This window comes from Xenopus laevis, chromosome 7S, assembly GCF_017654675.1.
Source record: "Xenopus laevis strain J_2021 chromosome 7S, Xenopus_laevis_v10.1, whole genome shotgun sequence".
Taxonomy (NCBI): Eukaryota; Metazoa; Chordata; class Amphibia; order Anura; family Pipidae; genus Xenopus; species Xenopus laevis.
The window spans coordinates 66,388,485-66,407,590 of NC_054384.1; the positions used below are offsets into that span (position 1 = coordinate 66,388,485).

Genomic DNA, 19,106 nt, shown 5'->3' on the forward strand with positions numbered 1-19,106 from the left:
CAATGGAAAAGACCCTTTGTCGAACTGTTGTTGGTTGTAGGTGGTATCCATAGGGAGGGACCACAAAAGTTGACTCCTCGATCTTCATCATGGGAGTCATGGGGGGCGGCTAACGTATAATGAAGGCAGAGGGTATCATAACCAAGAGTTCTCCAATGAGGACCCCCTGAACAGGGTCGTGATACAGAAACAGTGACAACTTGACAGGCCTTCAATTCAAATCTGTATCAGCCATTAGGAACAGTGTTCCACATTTTAGAGACTTTGCTGGGTGTGGGGTGAGGCGAGTCTCTTCGGGTGCGACGTTGCTCCGCAGGTGGAAGGGAAAATGTTCCATCTTGCAGCACCTTCTTCGCTTCATCTAAAAGATGAAAGCGTCGTTGGTGTGCCATTGCGGAGAACGATAAGTTTCACCGGGTAGCCCCAACGGTATGGAATATTATGTTGGCGAAGTAACATTGTAATCTCCTGGAACGCTTTGCGTTTCAAAAGCGTGGCTTTGGAAAGATCAAATATATCTTCGATCTGCTGATAAGTTGGCGGCCAGTTCTCCTTGTCTGGCAGAGGCCAGAAGTTTGTCCCTGGTTTGGGAAGAATAAAAGCCTCACAATCACATCCCTGGGAGCTTTCTCTGGCGCTGCTCTGGGTTTGGAGTCGATGAATACGGTCTATAGAAAGTTCCAAGGCGTGCGCATCAGGTAATATCGCCTTAAGGAGGTCGGAAGGTAAGTCTCTAGTCCGGGGCCTGGATTGCTTCCGCACCCCTCTCAGACGCAGGTTATTCCTGCGTGATCTGTCTTCGAGGTCATTTACCTTATCCGAAGTGCGTCTGCCTCAGTTTTGGACCTTCGTGCAGGATTCCACGAGGTCGTGTGGGCCTCAGCAAAACTCCCCCCAGCTTGTCCTCAATGTGGGCGTGCGTTCGCCAATAATCCTGGATTTCCCCGCTCAGATCAGTCGCCAGTTGCTTTAAGGTCGCCTGGAGAGTCGTTCTCAGCTCCGTCCAGCATTTCTTTGATTTGTTGTGCTATGGCGGGTGCAAGCATCAGTCCCAAGGACGACATGGGCTGAACGTGTGGGGCGAAGGCTCTTGCGACTGCTGTTCCAAAATGGCGGGGGGTGAGTCCCGGAGAGGAGAGCATGATGCTGTGCAAAGAAGCGGTAACCTTTTTGGTCTCCTTTTTCGGGTTCTTTTTCTGTCCCCATGCCTCAGCGTCACTCCACTTGGGTTTGCTCACCTCCGTGCTAATTTGCCTGTCGTAGCTAGCTGGAGATGGTCTCGGTTAGTCGGAGCGCGGTTACTTTGCGTCCATCTTGTGAGCTGTCAAGCTCCGCCCTCGAGGCTTCGGTATCCTTGATCCCTGTGTATTACCTCGGTCCGGCGCCGACCCCGGCTTCAGTTTCCCTTCCCAACCCGTGACCCGCTAGCTCCAGCCCGCTAAGTGACTCTGCGCTGCGGCGCGTACACCCCGCTCACTGCTCTCAGCTTCGGCACCCACACAGGTGCTGTTGTAATCTCGGACTTTCGTTCGGGTGCGCAAGCTCACCGTCAAAAGGTTCCCCGTTGGAAACCCTAACAGGAGGACAGTTTTGGGAGACAATGAAAATCTGTGACTGTAAAATGGTCTTTAGATGATGTTCAATATCTTTCCAGAACTTTTAATTAATGCACATTCCCAAAGTAGATGAAATGGATTTGGGCAGAGCTTCACATTTAGGGCAAGAGTTTCCTTTGAATGAATTCCTTGAATGAATATTAAATCTTTTGTATGCTAAATGGACTAGTCTAAAATTCTGTTCCCTCCATATTTTAGATGGAATTATTAATTTGTCTAAATTAGTTATAGGGTTGAACAAAGTCTCAGTGGAACTTTGTTTTTGAATATATTTAGACCCATTTTTTTGCTGTTGATTCCATTCGGTGAGGTGCAGAATCCATATTGTTCCATAGGTTTGATTGAATGAGTATGATGTTAACCTCTAGATTGGAATCAATAAATTTATTAAAAAAAGAGGAGATATTGGAATTACAAGAGTTTTAAGGAATCCTTTGAGTCAAGTCTGTTGAACCAGTGTGAAAGTTGAAGACAAAATAATTTCTCTTTGTCTGGTATATGAAATTTTAATTTGAATTCGTCAAAGTAATGTTGACTTTCCAACCCCATTTCAGAATCAGTGTTATTTTGATGATGGTAAGTATGTGATGTGATACTGTACGTTCAAAGCTTTTTGTTATACAGGTATGGGACCGGTTATCCAGAATGCTAGGGACCTGGGGTTTTCCGGATAACGGATCTTTCCGTAATTTGGGTCTTCATGCCTTAAGTCTACTAGAGATTCATTTAAACATTAAATAAACTCCAATAGGCTGGTTTTGCTTCCAATAAGCATTAATGATATCTTAGTTTGGATCAAGTACAAGATACTGTTTTATTATTACGGAAAAAAAGGAAATCATTTTTAAAAATCTGGATTATTTGGATAAAAAGGAGTCTATGGGAGGCAGCCATTCTGTAATTCGGAGCTTTCTGGATATCGGGTTTCTGGATAAGGGGATCCTATACCTGTTCTAATGATTCCAGTAATGGCACTGCAGAAAGGATGCAGTTTCCTTCCCGACCTTTATTGTCCTGCGTATAACAGATCATTGTTCTGTCAGTTTTGGTAGGTGAGAATTAATAGTATATGTGGCTTTTACAGACACACATCCTGTCTCCACAGCTCATAAGCTGATTAGTAAAAAAAGGAAATAGATTTGATGTTTTGTATAGCCCTACATGAACCTGCCATTGCACAGTATTATTGTATAATTGTATATCATGTAATAAAATAGGATAATGGAATACTATAATTCTAAATCTGCCTAGATTTAACAAAAAGATTAGATGTGTTTAATGGAAAAATCCCATTCATTAAACCCTGAAGCTACTGTCTCCTCATAACGTAGTAGTTGCAGCTCCAGGGTTGCTTCAACTGGCACAGCACACTTGCATCCAAAGAATCATGCACAGGTGTTTTGACAGCAAGTGGTGGAAGAGACACTATATGGACTTGGAAGATTTTTAGTGCAATTGCATCCAAATTGTGTTTTTAGTGTGATCTAATTTTATCAGTTTCCATGCCAGAGCTGCTATAAAATACAACTATAATCTATTACTAGAGTATTTGTTGTTGCTTAAGATGCCAGCAGGCTCTCAGATTACCATGCAGAATTGTATTTACTAGGTAAAAGTGAAGGTACAGAGGCAATTTAAAGGAAAACTATACCCCCCAAACAATGTAGGTCTCTATAAAAAGATATTGCATAAAACAGCTCATATGTAAAATCCTGCTTCATGTAAATAAACCATTTGCATAATAATATACTTTTCTAGTAGTATGTGCCATTGGGTAATCATAAATAGAAAATTGCCATTTTAAAAAATAAGGGCCGCCCCCTGGGATCATAGGATTCACTGTGCACACAACAAATCAAACAAACTATACTTCTTAGGTCACATGAGCCAATTAACAGACAGAGATCTGGCTTTTACTTCAACACTTCTTCCTGTTACAGTTAGAGTTGAAGTATTTCTGGTCAGGTGATCTCTGAGGCAGCACAGAGACCATCACGAAATGGTGGCTCAAGGCAAGAGATGTAAAAGGGCAAGAGTTACTTAAATATATAGACCAGTTTGGTAAGATTCTTTAATATGGCACTTAATATGATATGAACTATCTGTTGCTTAAGTGTTCATTTTGGGGGTATAGTTTTCCTTTAAGATTTAAGAAAGGTATGTTAAATTAATCTGACATCGTATGGTATCCATTTAAGGGGGGAGAATAATGATATTATAGCAGTGGAGCAATCATATTGGCGACACAATGAACCTATTACTTTAATAAGGGACTGTTTCAATCATGACATTTTATTTTGTGGTTACAGCATCACAAATTACAAGAGTACCTTACAGCAGATTAAACAGATCACATTGTAGGATTCAATTCTAAAACAATTGCATTACTTGTCATCTTAGGGTGTACAAAACCTGTGCAGTAATTGTAATAATAATAGATTGCTGATAATGCCCATATGTTCTGTTCTCACAACAGCCTTAAAGGTGATCAAGGCTAAAAAATGACATTGCAAAATCAAACATTCTGTAAAAAAGGAAGCATATAAAAAAATAATGAGTACCATTGTACAGGGTAAAGAACTGTATGTCTGTGTTAAGCTCATACCTCCCAACTCTCCCGTTTTCTGCTGGACAGCCCGGATTTTGACAGCTGAGCCCACAGTCCCGGCTTTATTTATTAAAAAGTGCCCAGTTTCTCTTTGATCCCCTGCACTGATTTCAGAAAAAGATACCAAGTTTCTCTGGCAGAGAGCCCAGAAAACTCAGAACCTACACTTAGATACATTGGTAACAATTTAAGATAAGTAAAGACACAATTGTAACTATTTAAGATAAGCAAGTATCTTTGGAGAACTGTGACTCACATCTTAAAGGGCAATTTCGCCTTTATTTGTAAAACTGTTAAAACACATAAAATAAGACCCTATAGCTCCCAGAAATGTGTTCAAACTTCATAACCTGCCAAACTTTGTAAAATAGACATGGTAATTAGAGGGGGTGGCCATAAAATGTGTGTTGTCAAAATTTATTTCGACAAGCGGCAGATCTTTTTGTCCCTCTTTCCATTTTACAAATGTTGGGAGGTAAGTAATCTCAGTTATCAATAGACAGTATATATAGTATATGTTACACAATTCAGATGTGTAATAATTTACGCATTACCTTCCAAAAATAATGGACATCTTTCTGCAAAATATAATCAAGATCATGGTCCCACTAGAAAATAAATGAACTGAAACACCTCATTGAGTTGCCTCATCAGTTTACTTTAATCTCACAGACCATGAGAAATTAACAGCCTTCAGCCTAAGCAGAAAGTAAGGTCACATTTTCTTTTGAAAAGAAACAATTGGTTTTGGTCCTTTATTGGTCTGGTGAAATATTTACCTGCAATTACTGATATCCTACCATATCTAGTTAGAAATGAATACCAATGAAATCTAATTTGACTCATGCAATAACGTATGAACAGAAATATTAACCCAGAAGGACCATTATAGATTTTTGGCAATGCCTTTCTACAACCAGTTAACACCCTGTTATGCCCCTGGCTACACCCCAGTCATGCTATTACCCCTACCCAATTCTGTCTGCTTCTAAGGCAATATTGGGATTGCTTTAGATCTTTTTAACTGGGAGGGTTTAAATGAATATGGATGCAATTTTGGGGAGAGGGAGACTGGGCTGTTACTGTGACTGATCAGGTGAAGGGGCACCAGAGTTGACAAGTCTGTATGAAATATGTCTAATGTCCTTTATATGTTATCTGGTTTATTTAATCTGGTTTATAAGTTATCCCAATCATGAGTTCACTTTACATAAGACAGAGTAACCCCAAAACTACAGTCAGAGATCCTCTTGTTTGATTTTACATGACCCAGGATAATAAATAACCAAACGCTCAACCACTGTGCTATAGTGGTAGGTGCGTAAGACAATGAACCCCTACAAAGTCCCAGAGCAGACTGAAGATGATTGATAATGTATGACACATATTTTCTTACTGAGTTAGTTCATATGTCGGAACATCTTATTTTAAACACAGACATACAGTAGGTAGAGAACTGATAGAATCTGCTGCAATAAAGGGCCACATTATCCTAAAATACATCTGATGAATTAAGCTTTTTTAATAAGAAATATTCATATGTTTTTGATATACAAGCTTTAAACTTAAGGGCTGTATTTGCTAATGTTATTCCTATATTGAACTGCTCTTGATCTCATCAACATTAGAGTATTCCGACTAGGTTAAATTACTGTATGTTGTGGTTTCTTGTAAAGACAGGTATAAAGCAATAGCAGGACTGTTGCAAGTAATACATAGGCCTGTCAACCTGAAACAATAAGCCCAGCCTGCCCAATGACTATGCAGTGAATCTTGTATTAACAGTGGGCTTTTGTTACCCCTAACTACTATTGTACTTGATTCTAATGTTTATAACAGGGAAGGAAGCTGCAATTATTTTTCTAGAAATGTTTTCAACCCTACTTGGAAACAGCAGTTTATTGTTACTCTTTGCTGCACAGAATGGGTCTGATTCATGTGACAGTATTGGATATTGCATTTAAAGGTTGTGAGACACACTGATATCATTAGAATGCATGAGATAGATGTCAGACTATTATTTCTCTAACACATGGGCACAATCAATAGAGAATTATAATACACTGGATGGCATGGTTTGAATATGTGGCATAAAATGGTAAGGAAGCACTGGGTAAAATGGTTATCATGCCTGTGATAGATTAAATTTATTTTATTTTGAATTTTTATTTTTATTGTGACCATCAGGCAGAATACAATTATTATCAAACGTGAGATAGCTGAAATTATGAAATAACATAAGTGTTTGGATGTCCATTTTACAATATTGATGAGAATAACCAGCTCTTGTGAGAAGACAGATACTGTGTAACCTGTGGTTATCTGCCCAACTATAGATAACGATAGGGGTATTGATATTTAATTCTCTCCATGTGGCAGATTTACTAAAGGGTGAATTGTCGCACCTGCTTTTGCAGGCAATTAGGCTGAAAAAAGGAAAAGATGCCAGCGTTTTTGCACTTTGATGCATTTTCAGCTCACAGAATATAATGTAAGTGACAGAAGATTGAGGAAGATCTAGCTACTTTAATGCACTTTGCCTGGTCTGAGGAAGTCGCCTGGCTATAGAGTGCGAATAGAGTGTGAATGACTGCTAGTGCCAGTCTCTTTCGCTAGCGAATTGGCGCCTGCGTCAGTTAGTAAATTGGCAATGTCCCTACTGGTGGTAACGCTCTGGTGTTTGATTCTAGCAGCTCAGTAAATCAGGGGCAGACTCAGAACTATTACAATTTTGCAACATTAAGTTGATACATTTCTCAGCAGCATCTCTGGAGTATTAGCAACTATTGTATCAATTCTAACATCTGCCTGTAATGAAACCAAGAGATTCTGCTCAGCAGGGACAAAGAAAAGAAATGTATCAACTAAATGTATCCATTTATAACAGTTTACAGGGTCGGCGACCCCCCCTCCCAGGGCTGCTTCAGAAGGTTAAAAATGATACTTTACACTTCAATAATAGAAAAATATAAAGTCATTGGAAAAAGTCATTCTTTCTGGTGATCTATCTGAAAACAACTAGTTGTTTAAAGGTGAACCACCCCTTTAATTAGAAGGTGGATGCCTTCCTCAGCACCTGCTACAGTATTGTACATACAAAATATCTGCGGTTTCCAGAAACTGCTTCTGATTTAGGAGCCGTGTTATCTCTTGGAGAGGATAGGGGCGTACTTATATTAAGGCACCCAAGGGCCTGTGCCTAAAACGGCAGGTTTTGGGGGGCGGCCCTTGAGTGCCTATAAATTTCTGCCACCGATTTACATTGGAAATCCGGTGACGGAGCTGTGTGTGTGTGTGTGTGTGTGGGGGGGGGGGGTGAGGGGTTTGTTGGGTGCAGCTCTAGTCTCAGTCTCTATAGGTAAAGTGACAATAGGCTGTGGCAATAGGCTGCAAGCTTCAAGGGATACTATGCTTTTTTATGTCTATTTAAGTCTCTGCTTGGTTGCTAGGGAGGTAGAACATTTGAAACAAGAAAACTATTCCAATTCATACATAAAGAGCTGCAAAAGAGTAACGTGAAAAAACATATTCCCAACAGAATAATACTGTCTGCCTCAGTGATCCCATAACTGTATCTCACTAGCCACTGCTAAACTACAATTCCCAGCATTCAAAGCCAGAACCAAACTACAATTCCCAGAATTCAAAGCCAGAACCAGTAGCAGAGTTGTAGCTGATGTGCTAAGAGAGGAGATCTGAGCAGGACCTTCCTTCATTGGGCATGGGAGAGTCCTGTCAGGGACCAGTGAGTTCTGATGGTGGCCCTGGTTCTATGACTGCTTATGTTTCATGTCTATTTGTTGTATTTTCATAAATGCACATGTGTGTGACTGATGTGATTGGCTGCCAATTACTGGTATATCATGCCTTACTTGAGGATGACATCACTCCCAGCTCAGCACTGATTGGCTGAAAGCTGCCAGGGAAGGTGACTTAACAGCTCAGGCACAAGTGACCAGTATTTCATTTCTGGATTCAGAGGTAAGTGGAACATACTTTATGGGGGGGGGGCATAAAGTCAATGATACAAGGGGATAGTTTGGGCAGTGTGGCTTCCATGATTTATAGCAGTTTGGGGACTAGAGCCAGGCCCGGACTGGCAATCTGTGGGATCTGGCAAATGCCAAAGGGGCTGCTGTAAGATGCTATAGACAGTCACTATTTATTGGGCTGCTGGGGGGGGGCTGTGAGGGCCTCTGTGTGTCTCAAATGCCAGGGCCGTTTTTAAATCCCAGTCCAGACTTTAGTCTAGAGCCAAAGCTACCAAAATTGCCCCACTATTGCCTGCTATTGTAATTGTCTGGGAAGGTGCTTGTCATGAAATTGTCCATTGGAGATGTCAGTTTGTCTTCCCAGTTCCATCTTTTTCAATTGCATTGGAAGGGGGGGGGGCATTTTTGGTTATAAGCCACCAGGAGGTACAAAGGGGTACAACTACAAGGAAGGGGACAATCAATGATGGTGCCTTGAAAATGGTTTCTGGTGGCAGCCCTGCCCAAACTACTAAAACTTGTGGGTGCCAAAGTACCCAAAATCTGCCTGTGTGCCATTGCTAAGGGGAGTGAGACAACATGCGAACTTGCTGTCCCACTGTCTCTAAACCTGTGCTTATCTAGCTGTGCCTTAACTACAATTCCCAGCACCCCCTGTGGCTGACTTGCAGTTATAGAATATAGTATGTTTGGTATTTCTTGTTTACTTGTTTCAGCTTTTGAAGTGTTAGACCATTTACTCTGCTACTCTTTAGCTGTAACTGTCAACTGCCATTTTTCCAACTGCCATTGGCCAACTGTCCCACTCATCACTCATCCTAGTGGCCTCAACATTAGAGTAGATGATGGGTAAGGGAGGACCTGAGAAGAAAGACAAGTAGCACTAGCCTAGAATTAGGGTGCCTTGTGTTATGGGTGCAGGGGCAATGATCAGAGCTTGACTGGTTTTGAAAAGCCCCAGTGGGCCCATTACTCACCTGGGTCTCTAATGGGAACCAGTGTCTTCTGCACCTATTACACCCTGCCAGTAACATTTACAGTAATGGCACAGAGGGAGATTTGGGATGTTTTTTCCCCATGTGATTTACAGTTCAGTGTATGGCCAACCAAATGCTCACTCCCAAATGATCACTCCCGTTCATTTCTAAATTCAATTTAATTGAGCCCTGGTGAAAGCAATTGGCAAAGAAATGAATGAGGGTGATTCCAAGTGTTCATTTAACTATTAGTTTGTGCATTGTGTCACCCGGACCCAACCTTGATTAGCAGGGGTGTCTAGGGCCCTTGATTGCACCAATCACCAGTCTCTCCCAATCAGCTCCTTCATTCTATTAAAGTTGCTGCTGATTGGTGTTACTGGTTATTTATAAGGCACAACCATATTCAGTAGCACAGTATTGAGCTATTAAGGGAAATCCAGTATATACAGATATATATGGCAGAGAGGGTTCAGTTCACAATATCTTCTCTCTCTTTCTCTCCCCATAAAGTGAAATACGAGCGATTCCTAGTGATTTCCAGTGATTCCTAGTGATTCCCAGCGATTCTCAGCGATTCTCAGCGATTCTCAACGATTCCCAGGAGCAGAAGAAGATAAAGAAGAAACACAAAAGTCTTTTTAAAGACTATCAACGTTCATCAGGAGCAGAAGAACAACTTGCCCAACCCATTGCGGGTTATTTGGAGGAAGGTAAGGATCCAGCATTTTCCTATCCAGGGCCACCATCGGGGGGGACAGGGGGGACAAGTGTCCAGGGCATGAAGGGGGGCTCAGCAGTGCTGCACTTTTGAAAGAGACCTGGCCCCCCTTTGAGAGCGCCCGAGCTGTGCGGCCATTTTTGAAGTCCCGAACAGCCGAAAAACAGAAGTGCCGAAAAGGAACCGAAGTCACGAAAACAGTCGAAGCCGAACTACTGAAGCGGTGAAAAAACCCGAAGCTACGATTTTTTAATTGTAAAAGGGGCCCTGGCACCAATGGTGTTTTAAAAAAACTTTTATGGGGGGCACTGGTGCCAGTTTTTCAAAGTCACGAAAGAAGTCCTGAAGCCATGAGTTTAATTCTACTGAACACCAATTTGTGTGTGTTTTTTTTTTTAAATCCCCTGACCACCAATGTATTATTTTAATATCCTATAGGGCCCCTGCCACCAATGTTTTTTTTAAAAATATATTTTTTAACTTGTAAGGGGGGCCCTGGAGCCAATGTTTTTTTTAAAAAAAATATTCTTTGGGGCCCAAATTTTTTTTAACTTATAAATGGGCCTTGAACATCAATAGCTTTTTATAACTTGTGTGTGTGTGTGGGGGGTTACTTTTTGAGCGCTGATGTCTGTGTGGTCTTTTAACTGTGATGTGAAGTGGGCGGGATCTGGGGTGGGGATCGGGTGCCAGTGTGGGGGGGCCCCGAAAATTTTGTTGTTCGGGGCCCCCTGATTTCTAATGGCGGCACTGTTCCCATCTGTAATATGTATTACACAGTAGATGAGGCTGAAAAAAGACACACGACCATCAAGATCTACCTTTTTGTTTAACTGCTGATCCAGAGGAAAGTAGGGCCCTGACAGAAATAATGGGCTGATTTGTGGACCAAATAAAATGGGATGGTATTGTCTTAAAATAGGGACATGGGGAGCTGGTGGGGAGGGGCATTCTATATACATAAGTAAGTAATTTGTTTGTAATTGGAACCATATTAAAACCATAGTTTCTGAATGAAAAGGGTTCTCATTAAATAAGGTGTAAATATGCTGCTGTTTTGACCTCTTTATTGTGTTTATTTGGGGGTCTTACATCTTTACGTTAACTCTAACCTTCCCAAATCTCTATTTTATATTACAGGAACATCAAAGATGGGCATGAGTGCAAGTAGCCGGCAATACTACCAGTGGCGCTTTGAAAAGGTAAAGGTGCTCACAGCTAATTTCCTCATTTTATTTTCTGACTGCTGCGAAAGGTATCCAAGGGGTTAAAGGAGGGGCTAACCCAATGCTAAACATGTCATATCTTCTGTGTAAATACAACGAAACAGAAATTTAACAGGGTTTAGCATAGTGTGTGCCCTGACCTCAATGTTTTCTTGCTTCTTACATTTTTCTAGCCCGCACCGTGGATCTCGCCTGATCTGGGCATCTTTGAGATCAGGGATTTTGAGGATCCACTCGCGGGCCCTTATCTCGAGTGCATCAGGGACAAGATCACCTTTGACATCAGGTTTGCACTCTACGATCTGTGGATGGCCAAGGACTGCGTGAAGATCACAAAATGGTGGAAATTACACCTTAAGAACGAGTTCTGGCAGGACTACAGATACATCAAGGCCCACCTGAAACACCTCTACAAAGAGCTAGAGAAGATCAACAAGGCCATACTGATTAAGAACAATGAGAGATATTCAGGTGCAGTATATAATCCATCCTTTTCTTTCCCACACTTGGCTTAATCACCTGATTTGTGCTTAATGTGCTCCTAAATATTAGGAGCACGTTATCCGGAAACCCATTATCCAAGAATCTCCGAATTACGGAAAGTCCATCTCCCATATACTTCAACTAATCCAATGTTTTTTAAAAATGATTTCCCTTTTCTCTGTAATAATAAAACAGTTTCATGTACTTGATTCAAACTACGATAAAGTTAGGTTGAGGTTTGAAGATCCAAATTACAGAAAGATCCATTATCCAGAAAACCCCAGGTCCCAAGCGTTCTGGATAACAGGTCCCATACCCATGTAAGGATTTTACAGGTATATCACTTGCTAACGTAAAAAAAATATGTAGTCTTATATGTAGAGTTATTTTGTTTGGTTTTACAGGTGGTCCTCGGATCAACTCGGCAAATGATACCAGCACCACCAGCAGTTTCCTCGGTACCAAATACCGATGTACCTTAGTCTAGGCACCACATCCTCAGGAAACAGCAGTAACTATGGGACATCTCAATTCCACCAGTGATGCCCCCCTTTCATTCACTGCACTTTCACCAGCGGTGCTTTCAGCCACTCTAGTTCCACCAGTGGTTCCTCCCCTTTATCCAAAATATGGTGTTATACACAGGAACTCCTTTAAGCCACTTGGTAGACCCTGCATTCCTTTTCATTCCATCCCTCAGACTGCAAATGCGGGGGTCTGCAGGCTGCCAATGGAATGGAAAGGAATGCAGCATTCATCATGCAGCTTAAATGTGTCCATGGTTATGCTGCCATATTCCCTTCTCTTTCTCATCCTTTCACCGCAGTCCCTTACCTTACCATATTCCCCCTCCCGCTTCCCTTGATTCTATTTGGCGCATTGATCGTGGGAGCAAATCCGATCGCCTTTAAGGGGTCAGAAAGGAATTTTTCCCTCTAGTGAAGGAAATTCGCTTCTCAGAGGTTTTTTGCCTTCCTTGCGATCAAAAAGCGCAGTTTATCTAATTATTAATAAAGCTGTGAATTACACAGATTAACCACAAAGTCATTGTGTGTATCTTTATTGTGGGTATTGGGCTAGGGATTTGGCAGGGATAATATATAGAGGGGGAGGGAGAGACATTAGAATAAGGCTCTTAGAGTGCAGGAAATGATCACATTGGTTATGTTTCTCCTTGGTTCCGGACAATGAAAGTGAAACAACATATAACTGCTGTGTCAGTCCTACTATCCTCCATAGGACTTTTAAACCTAAGTAATACTGAGAGCCAATAAACATCCTTCCTAAATCTCACCCTAACTGGCCTTCGGACAACTCCTCCCTTTGGGCCTTTGGAAAAGGGCCGACCCCGTAGTTTAGAAGGGCCCTGATGGCCTGTGTTGGTTTACGGAAGCCATGGAAATTGAATATTTAGAGAGAAAATCAGTTACATGCAGATCTGCAACCAAATTCTGTTTTAGAATCATCATCTCATGCTCTTTTACCTTAGTTGTCTAAAATTCCCTCGAATTAGGGAGGAATCTACTAATTTAACCTCTTCAGTAGATGATAACAAAGACAAATTATACTGGGTTGCAGCTGGATTAGGTGGGATTTTTATATAGACTTGACACTGCCCAGCCTTTATCACACCCATTTATTAGTGTAAGAAGGTATAATCTATAGAGGTTTTATAAAACAGATGTTGAGAATCAGACTCCTGGAATGAACACAGGGTTGAACATAGCTAGCTGTACTGTAAGGTTATACAAGCTAAAATTGCATTACACAATTCCCTCTGTAAAAGCAACAGGGTAATACTGAGGCTGTGGGTGGTTAAATAACAGCAAGACCAGTAGTTTAGACATACAGTATGAATGAGGGTATTATAGATAAAGGGATCATTCAGGCAATTGGTTGGTGGAAGTGATGTCATGCGCACAGTGTAGGGGGCGTGTTTAGGTCAGGTGCCTAGGGGGGCATCGGATTTATATACAGCCCTAGGAGAGAAACAAATTATCTGAAATTAAATGTTAGTACCTTAAAATATTCAATATCATGAAATCTTTACGAGGGAACCAACAGCACTGCTTGTGCTATTTATTTCAGAACATGGAATAGTACATTAGCTCTGATCTATGTTTGCAAGTGATATCTATTGTTAATGTGGCTACACTTTCGAACAAATTAAGCCTATTGTGTGTATGTCAGAGCACAGGAATGAGATACCTGTACTTGGATTCTTTCTGGCACATCTAGATAAGTACACCAAAAGGGATTCTATACACTTACATATTACAGCAGAGTTCTGGTAAGCCCAGAGGAATGCCCAAGATGACCATTTTATGGTATTTCTCTCGACCAAAATGCACCATTTCAGGGGCCGCTAACTACTCAAAAGTGCTGCACATTATACTTCATGTTTGTAACTCAACACAATACCTTTTAAAAAAAAGAAATATACTAATTTTTGAGATACTATCTAGGCAGTTTTTATTGTGCAGCATAGTGGGATGTCTAAGCAGTTACTGAATGAAGCAACATTGCAGTGAGTTGGGACAAAGTGTATCATTTACGTTATATAAATACTTGAAGTCATATGGTGTATGAGCAGCACATAACATTTTCACAGGCAACACAAAGACAAAGGAGGTATGATAATAAAAATGTTTTCACCAGGTGTAATTACCTAGAGTCAGTGTCGACTGGCCCACAGGGATACCAGGAGAACTCCCGGTGGGCCCAGGTATCAGTGGGTCCTCATGCTGCTAAACATTTAGCATAGTTCATGGTCATTCTTTATTTCTATGAGAACAAAAAGACTAAATAGATGGAATAATAGATGATAGTATTATATTATGTAAAGAAAAGAGACGAGGAGAATAGCTGTTGAGTGAGGAGAGGAAGAATAATAGTACTGATAGTGGGCCCCTGGTGTCCCAGTCTGACACTGATGATCGTGTGGTGGGGTAAGTGCCTTCTCCCTCAGGGTCCCAGGCTTTGCCATTACAGATGCACATGGGCAAGATAGGCATGAAGTACAAGTCCAGGGGGGCAGTGCCCTCCCCCCCCCACTTGCCTCTATATGTGGACGCCCATGGCTGCAGGTGAAGTGATCCACGGAAGACAGTGCCATGGATGAAGAAGTACAAGAGCCCTCGTACAACACAGTGGAAACATCCAGTTTCTGGCTTGTAATGCCCCTGTTCATTTATTAATACTTTTTCAAAGGGAACAGGTTGCCCAGGTATGGGTGATGTGCGAGACTCTGATAGCTTGGCACTAAATGCAGAGCAGGAGGACACAGCACATTTTCCCTGCACCCCTTTCTCATCTTGTAAACCAGAAGGACTGGCCATACCGGGGAAACCTCGAGCACCTGGAATTCCTGTGGGATAATAAGCGTTTATAAAGATTGGAAGGATCTTTAAAAACCTACTATGGGCCTGCACCCATACACCCTGCACATTTTATAAATGTTCAAGATTACTGAGGATTGATTTACTTCCTGAGGTGACAGCAACCTTGTGTGACTTTTATGAAGAAACTGGCATCTGGACTCAGTGACTTTGAATGACATTTTAATTTTCATCAATTGTTTTGTCATTTGGAACTTACTTTTTATAAAAAGTAAGAAATTAGACTATCTGTGCCCCCTCGCTTCCGGGGGTCCTTTTATAGACCCGCGCCGCCGCCGACGTCACAATGATGTCACAAAAAGGTGTGGGGCGAGCAGACGGGAGAGTATAACCTGGAACCCAGAAGTCGGATGCCGGCATTTGAAGGTGGCCCGCGGGTATCGGGTCGGCCCGCACATCACTACTGTATACTGTATATTGTATATTCGTCTGCAATCAGTCATATTGCTTTTTGGGTGGTAGCATTTAGTAGATCTGTTATGGGTTATTGTGATTATCATAGTCAAACTATGGGGCTGATTCACTAAGCGACGAAATTGCACTAGCGTCCGCTTCACTCACATCGCAACACTTCGACAGGTGTAGATTCGGCAGGACAACGCTAGTTCACTAAAATCCGAAGTTACGTCCAGGGTGCCGAATGCTGGCAAAGTTGCGCTAGCGTTACTGCGGCAAGCGAATCGAAGTTGCGCTAACCGTTGGCTAATTTGCATATGGCGGAAGTTAAAGTTGAATAGACATATGTTGCAGGCCAATAAATTATACTACACAAGCCTGGGAAACCTTAATAAAATAAAATAGAATTGTTATATTGCCCTACACATGATCCCAGTGTATAGGTTATGTGCGAAATTTTAGAAAATGTACAATCTTTTGCAGCCTATCACTCTGAAAATTAAAAGTTGCCAGCGTTTTTTGGGACTTAGAAAAATGTTCAACTATTTTTTGAGGAAGTCCTATCTACTCTATTGCACTTTGCCTGGTCTGAGGTGGCTAAGGCAAGTCTGGTGCAAGAGGTAACGTTCAGTAAAATCCACATCTTAGTGAATTCGCATAGTTACTTCCCTTCCCAGAGCGCAATTACTGCTATAGTCTATCTCCTTCGCTAGCAAAGTTACACCTGTGCCCGTAAATCGGCGAATTAGTGAAATGACATCACGCTGGTAGATTTTCGCTAACGTTAGTCACTTCGCCCTTTAGTAAATCTTCCCCTAACTCTGACTTCTGATTCCCACATGAATATTATTAAGACAAAAGAAGAAAGAAGTCCAAACTTATGTTCTCAAAAACTTGAGTGTGTTTAATTGATGAATCTAAAACATTACTATGGGCCTGTGCCCCTCTATTTTTATATATGATCCCACTCAACTCTCTGAAAGTATTATACCGGTATTTTATGATCAATGTAAATTATAAATTAAGTAGTAGTGCCTTTAGGGTCCCCCAAGAATGATTAGGTCTCAACCTAGTGTGATAGTATCCTGATAACAGTAATAGTTTTCTGGTCAACTGAAGAACAGAAACTATAAGCAAGATTTACAAAATAGTGTCCAGGCTTATCAGGCATTGGACATATTTTTGGAGCATACATTTATTCCACACTAACAACTATGGCAATGTTTTTTGTTCTGGTCATAGTCAAGAATTGGCATCCTCTTCTGAAGGTTCTAACATGAGAGCCACAATCTGAGAGTCTTTTTGAGCTGCAAGGAAATATAGCTCCTCTGGACCTATGTCCCAAACCAAGGATCTCTGATGTCAAATGAAGATGTTAGTATGGATGGATTAAATGTGTCATGAGGTCATTTCATGAAAGAAACTTCATGCACCCTGTACTGATGATAAATTGAGCCGCTTCAGTTCACTGCAACATGAAGCGACTGTTGATGACAGATACAGTGATAAGCATCTTGCATGTGGAGATGGGGCTGTTAATGGACAGTATGGACAGCACACAAGTGCTCTGTTCTAATTAGGGCTTTTTCAGCAGGATTCAGAAGTAAAGTTTTCCCCTTCCCATCCCTAATTTGCATATGCAAATTAGGATTTGGATTCGGTTCTGTATTCGGACAAATCTTTTTTGAAGGGAATCGGCCGAATCCAAAATTGTGGATACGGTGCATCCCTAGTGCTAATGTGTTGATGAATTGGAAGCTTTTTAACAGATTAAAGGTAACCTCATAAACTCTGTCAAGACAACAATGTGGGGAGAGAGAGAGCCACTCCCATAGGACGAGGGAAAGCAAGTGACAAATATGACATATCCAAGTCTGAGCCTAAGACATAACACTTAGATGCAAGTATATTGTGTTTGGCAGGTAGTTGAAGGGTTGACCTTCAAGATATGTTTCATGCAGGCAGGCCCGGATTTGTTTGAAAGGCCACCAACGGGGGGGGGGGGCAGCATGAAGCCAACCACACCCACATTGGTCTGGAAGCTCTGGGGCTGATCATGAAATACAATCATTTTTTAAAATTTCCCATGTGCCAATCCCAGTGCTCCCGGCCTGTGCATGTGCACAAAAGAAGGGGAGGGGACAGGGTGATGAATGCAGCAGGCCTAGGGGTGTCCGCTATGTAAATCCGGCCCTGCATGCATGGTGGGGAGTATAAAAAGCCCTTGAACAACTAACCCAGCTTATGTGTTTCCTCTATGTACTTGAAATGGCAGGCCTTTTTGACTCCCAGTCAAACCTGGCTAGATGATGGATATATAGACAGTTGGGGTTAAGGCAAGTAACAAGCATGTCCCTCTCATGAACACATATCTCCCCCCCCCCCACGCATGATGAACACATAACTTTGTTAGAACAAAAGTATCTAACTACCAATGTCAAACTATTTGGATAAGATCATCCTGGACAGTAGCAAACCAGTATGTGCATAGCTCAATTGTAATTTCAATAAGTATAGCAGGCCATCTAGTGGCAGAATTCATGCAATGAGTCTTTTGGGCAAGAATCTGATGGATTTCAACTTGGACACTTTTAAAGTGATTGGCACTTGAATACATTTACCATCACAAATCAGTCTAAAGACCTTATTTTATGTTGAGAATAGCAAAGTGCTTGGGCAGTGTGTTGCAGAGGACCTCTTGTCCTTTTCAACAAACATTTCCAGGAAGAATACAAAAAAATGTAACATCTCTGCCTCATGGATATAATAGTCAATGTAACGTTGATATCATAATATAACATCACTGACTGCCTCTTAAATGGGAAAGGTTTACAAGCTCCATTCTGTATACATTCAAAGTTGAAGTTTTATATGTTTTTGAAATGATTCGCCTTCCTATTCAGCTGTTTCCATCCTGCAATAGAAAACTCTGTCTGGTATTTGGGACACTGACCCACAAAGAAATGCAGGTACTGTGAGAGCACAAGTTTGTTGCTGTTTTTTACCGGTTATCTTTCTTTTCAAATCCTGTCCTATTTGCCTTCCATTTGGGTTTTGAGGTTGCTAAAATTATACAAAAAATAATGAATGAAAATCAAATTTGCAAGTTTCTTAGAATATTACTGCCTACATCATATTAAAACGTCATTTTAATGTGAACTACACTTATAAGCTGTGCCGGGAATGGCTTGTTTTGGTGTCAAAACAACACTCCCTTGAGCACACATATGTGCCAATATCTAATCAAATAGTTTAATATTACCTAGTTCTCCAGGTATCACCTTTAGATTCACTTGTGCCAGGGGACCCAGCTTTTTCATCTCTTCCATCCCTACCAGGTAATCCAGCATTACCATGTGTCCCAGGTATACCTGGAATCCCTGGTGTTCCACAGCAAGAAGAGGCAATCTTATTATCCTCTATTGAACTGGAGCATGGTATTAGGGTGATCAGAGATATAAGATGGAGCAATGGTATCATCCTATGGGGAAAAAACAGTAGGAATGAATGGTAAAAGCAGGAGAGAAATAAGACTATGCTTAGTGGAAGCAGAAAGGGAAATGTACTGAGATCAATATATAATAATGATGAAAAAATAAAATTATTTTTTTGCTAAACAAGATTCGGATACTTTCTGAAAATAGGTGGAATAGTGAAATGTAAACAAAAAAAATCACAATATTCTTGAT

The 19,106-nt window shown here is 41.3% G+C and overlaps 1 protein-coding gene across 1 annotated transcript; it reads right to left on the minus strand.

Annotated features, from left to right (window-relative positions):
- Window positions 1-1,424: 1,424 nt before the first annotated feature.
- On the minus strand, window positions 1,425-18,897 carry LOC121396032 (complement C1q tumor necrosis factor-related protein 5-like). Its single transcript, XM_041570623.1, has 3 exons — window positions 18,686-18,897; window positions 14,517-14,995; window positions 1,425-1,573 (listed from the first exon to the last, which is right to left on the minus strand). Exons 1-3 carry the CDS (start codon window positions 18,895-18,897, stop codon window positions 1,425-1,427), a joined length of 840 nt encoding a protein of 279 aa, XP_041426557.1.
- Window positions 18,898-19,106: the final 209 nt, after the last annotated feature.

Coding starts and splice junctions, on each gene's coding strand:
- LOC121396032 (XM_041570623.1), bottom strand. CDS start 18,897: ATGATACCATTGCTCCATCTTATATCTCTGATCACCCTAATACCATGC. Junction 14,996..18,685: donor TCTAAAGGTGATACCTGGAG/AACTAGGTAATA, acceptor CGCTTATTATCC/CACAGGAATTCCAGGTGCTC. Junction 1,574..14,516: donor CAGGGGCCCACTATCAGTAC/TATTATTCTTCC, acceptor TCCTCCTGTTAG/GGTTTCCAACGGGGAACCTT.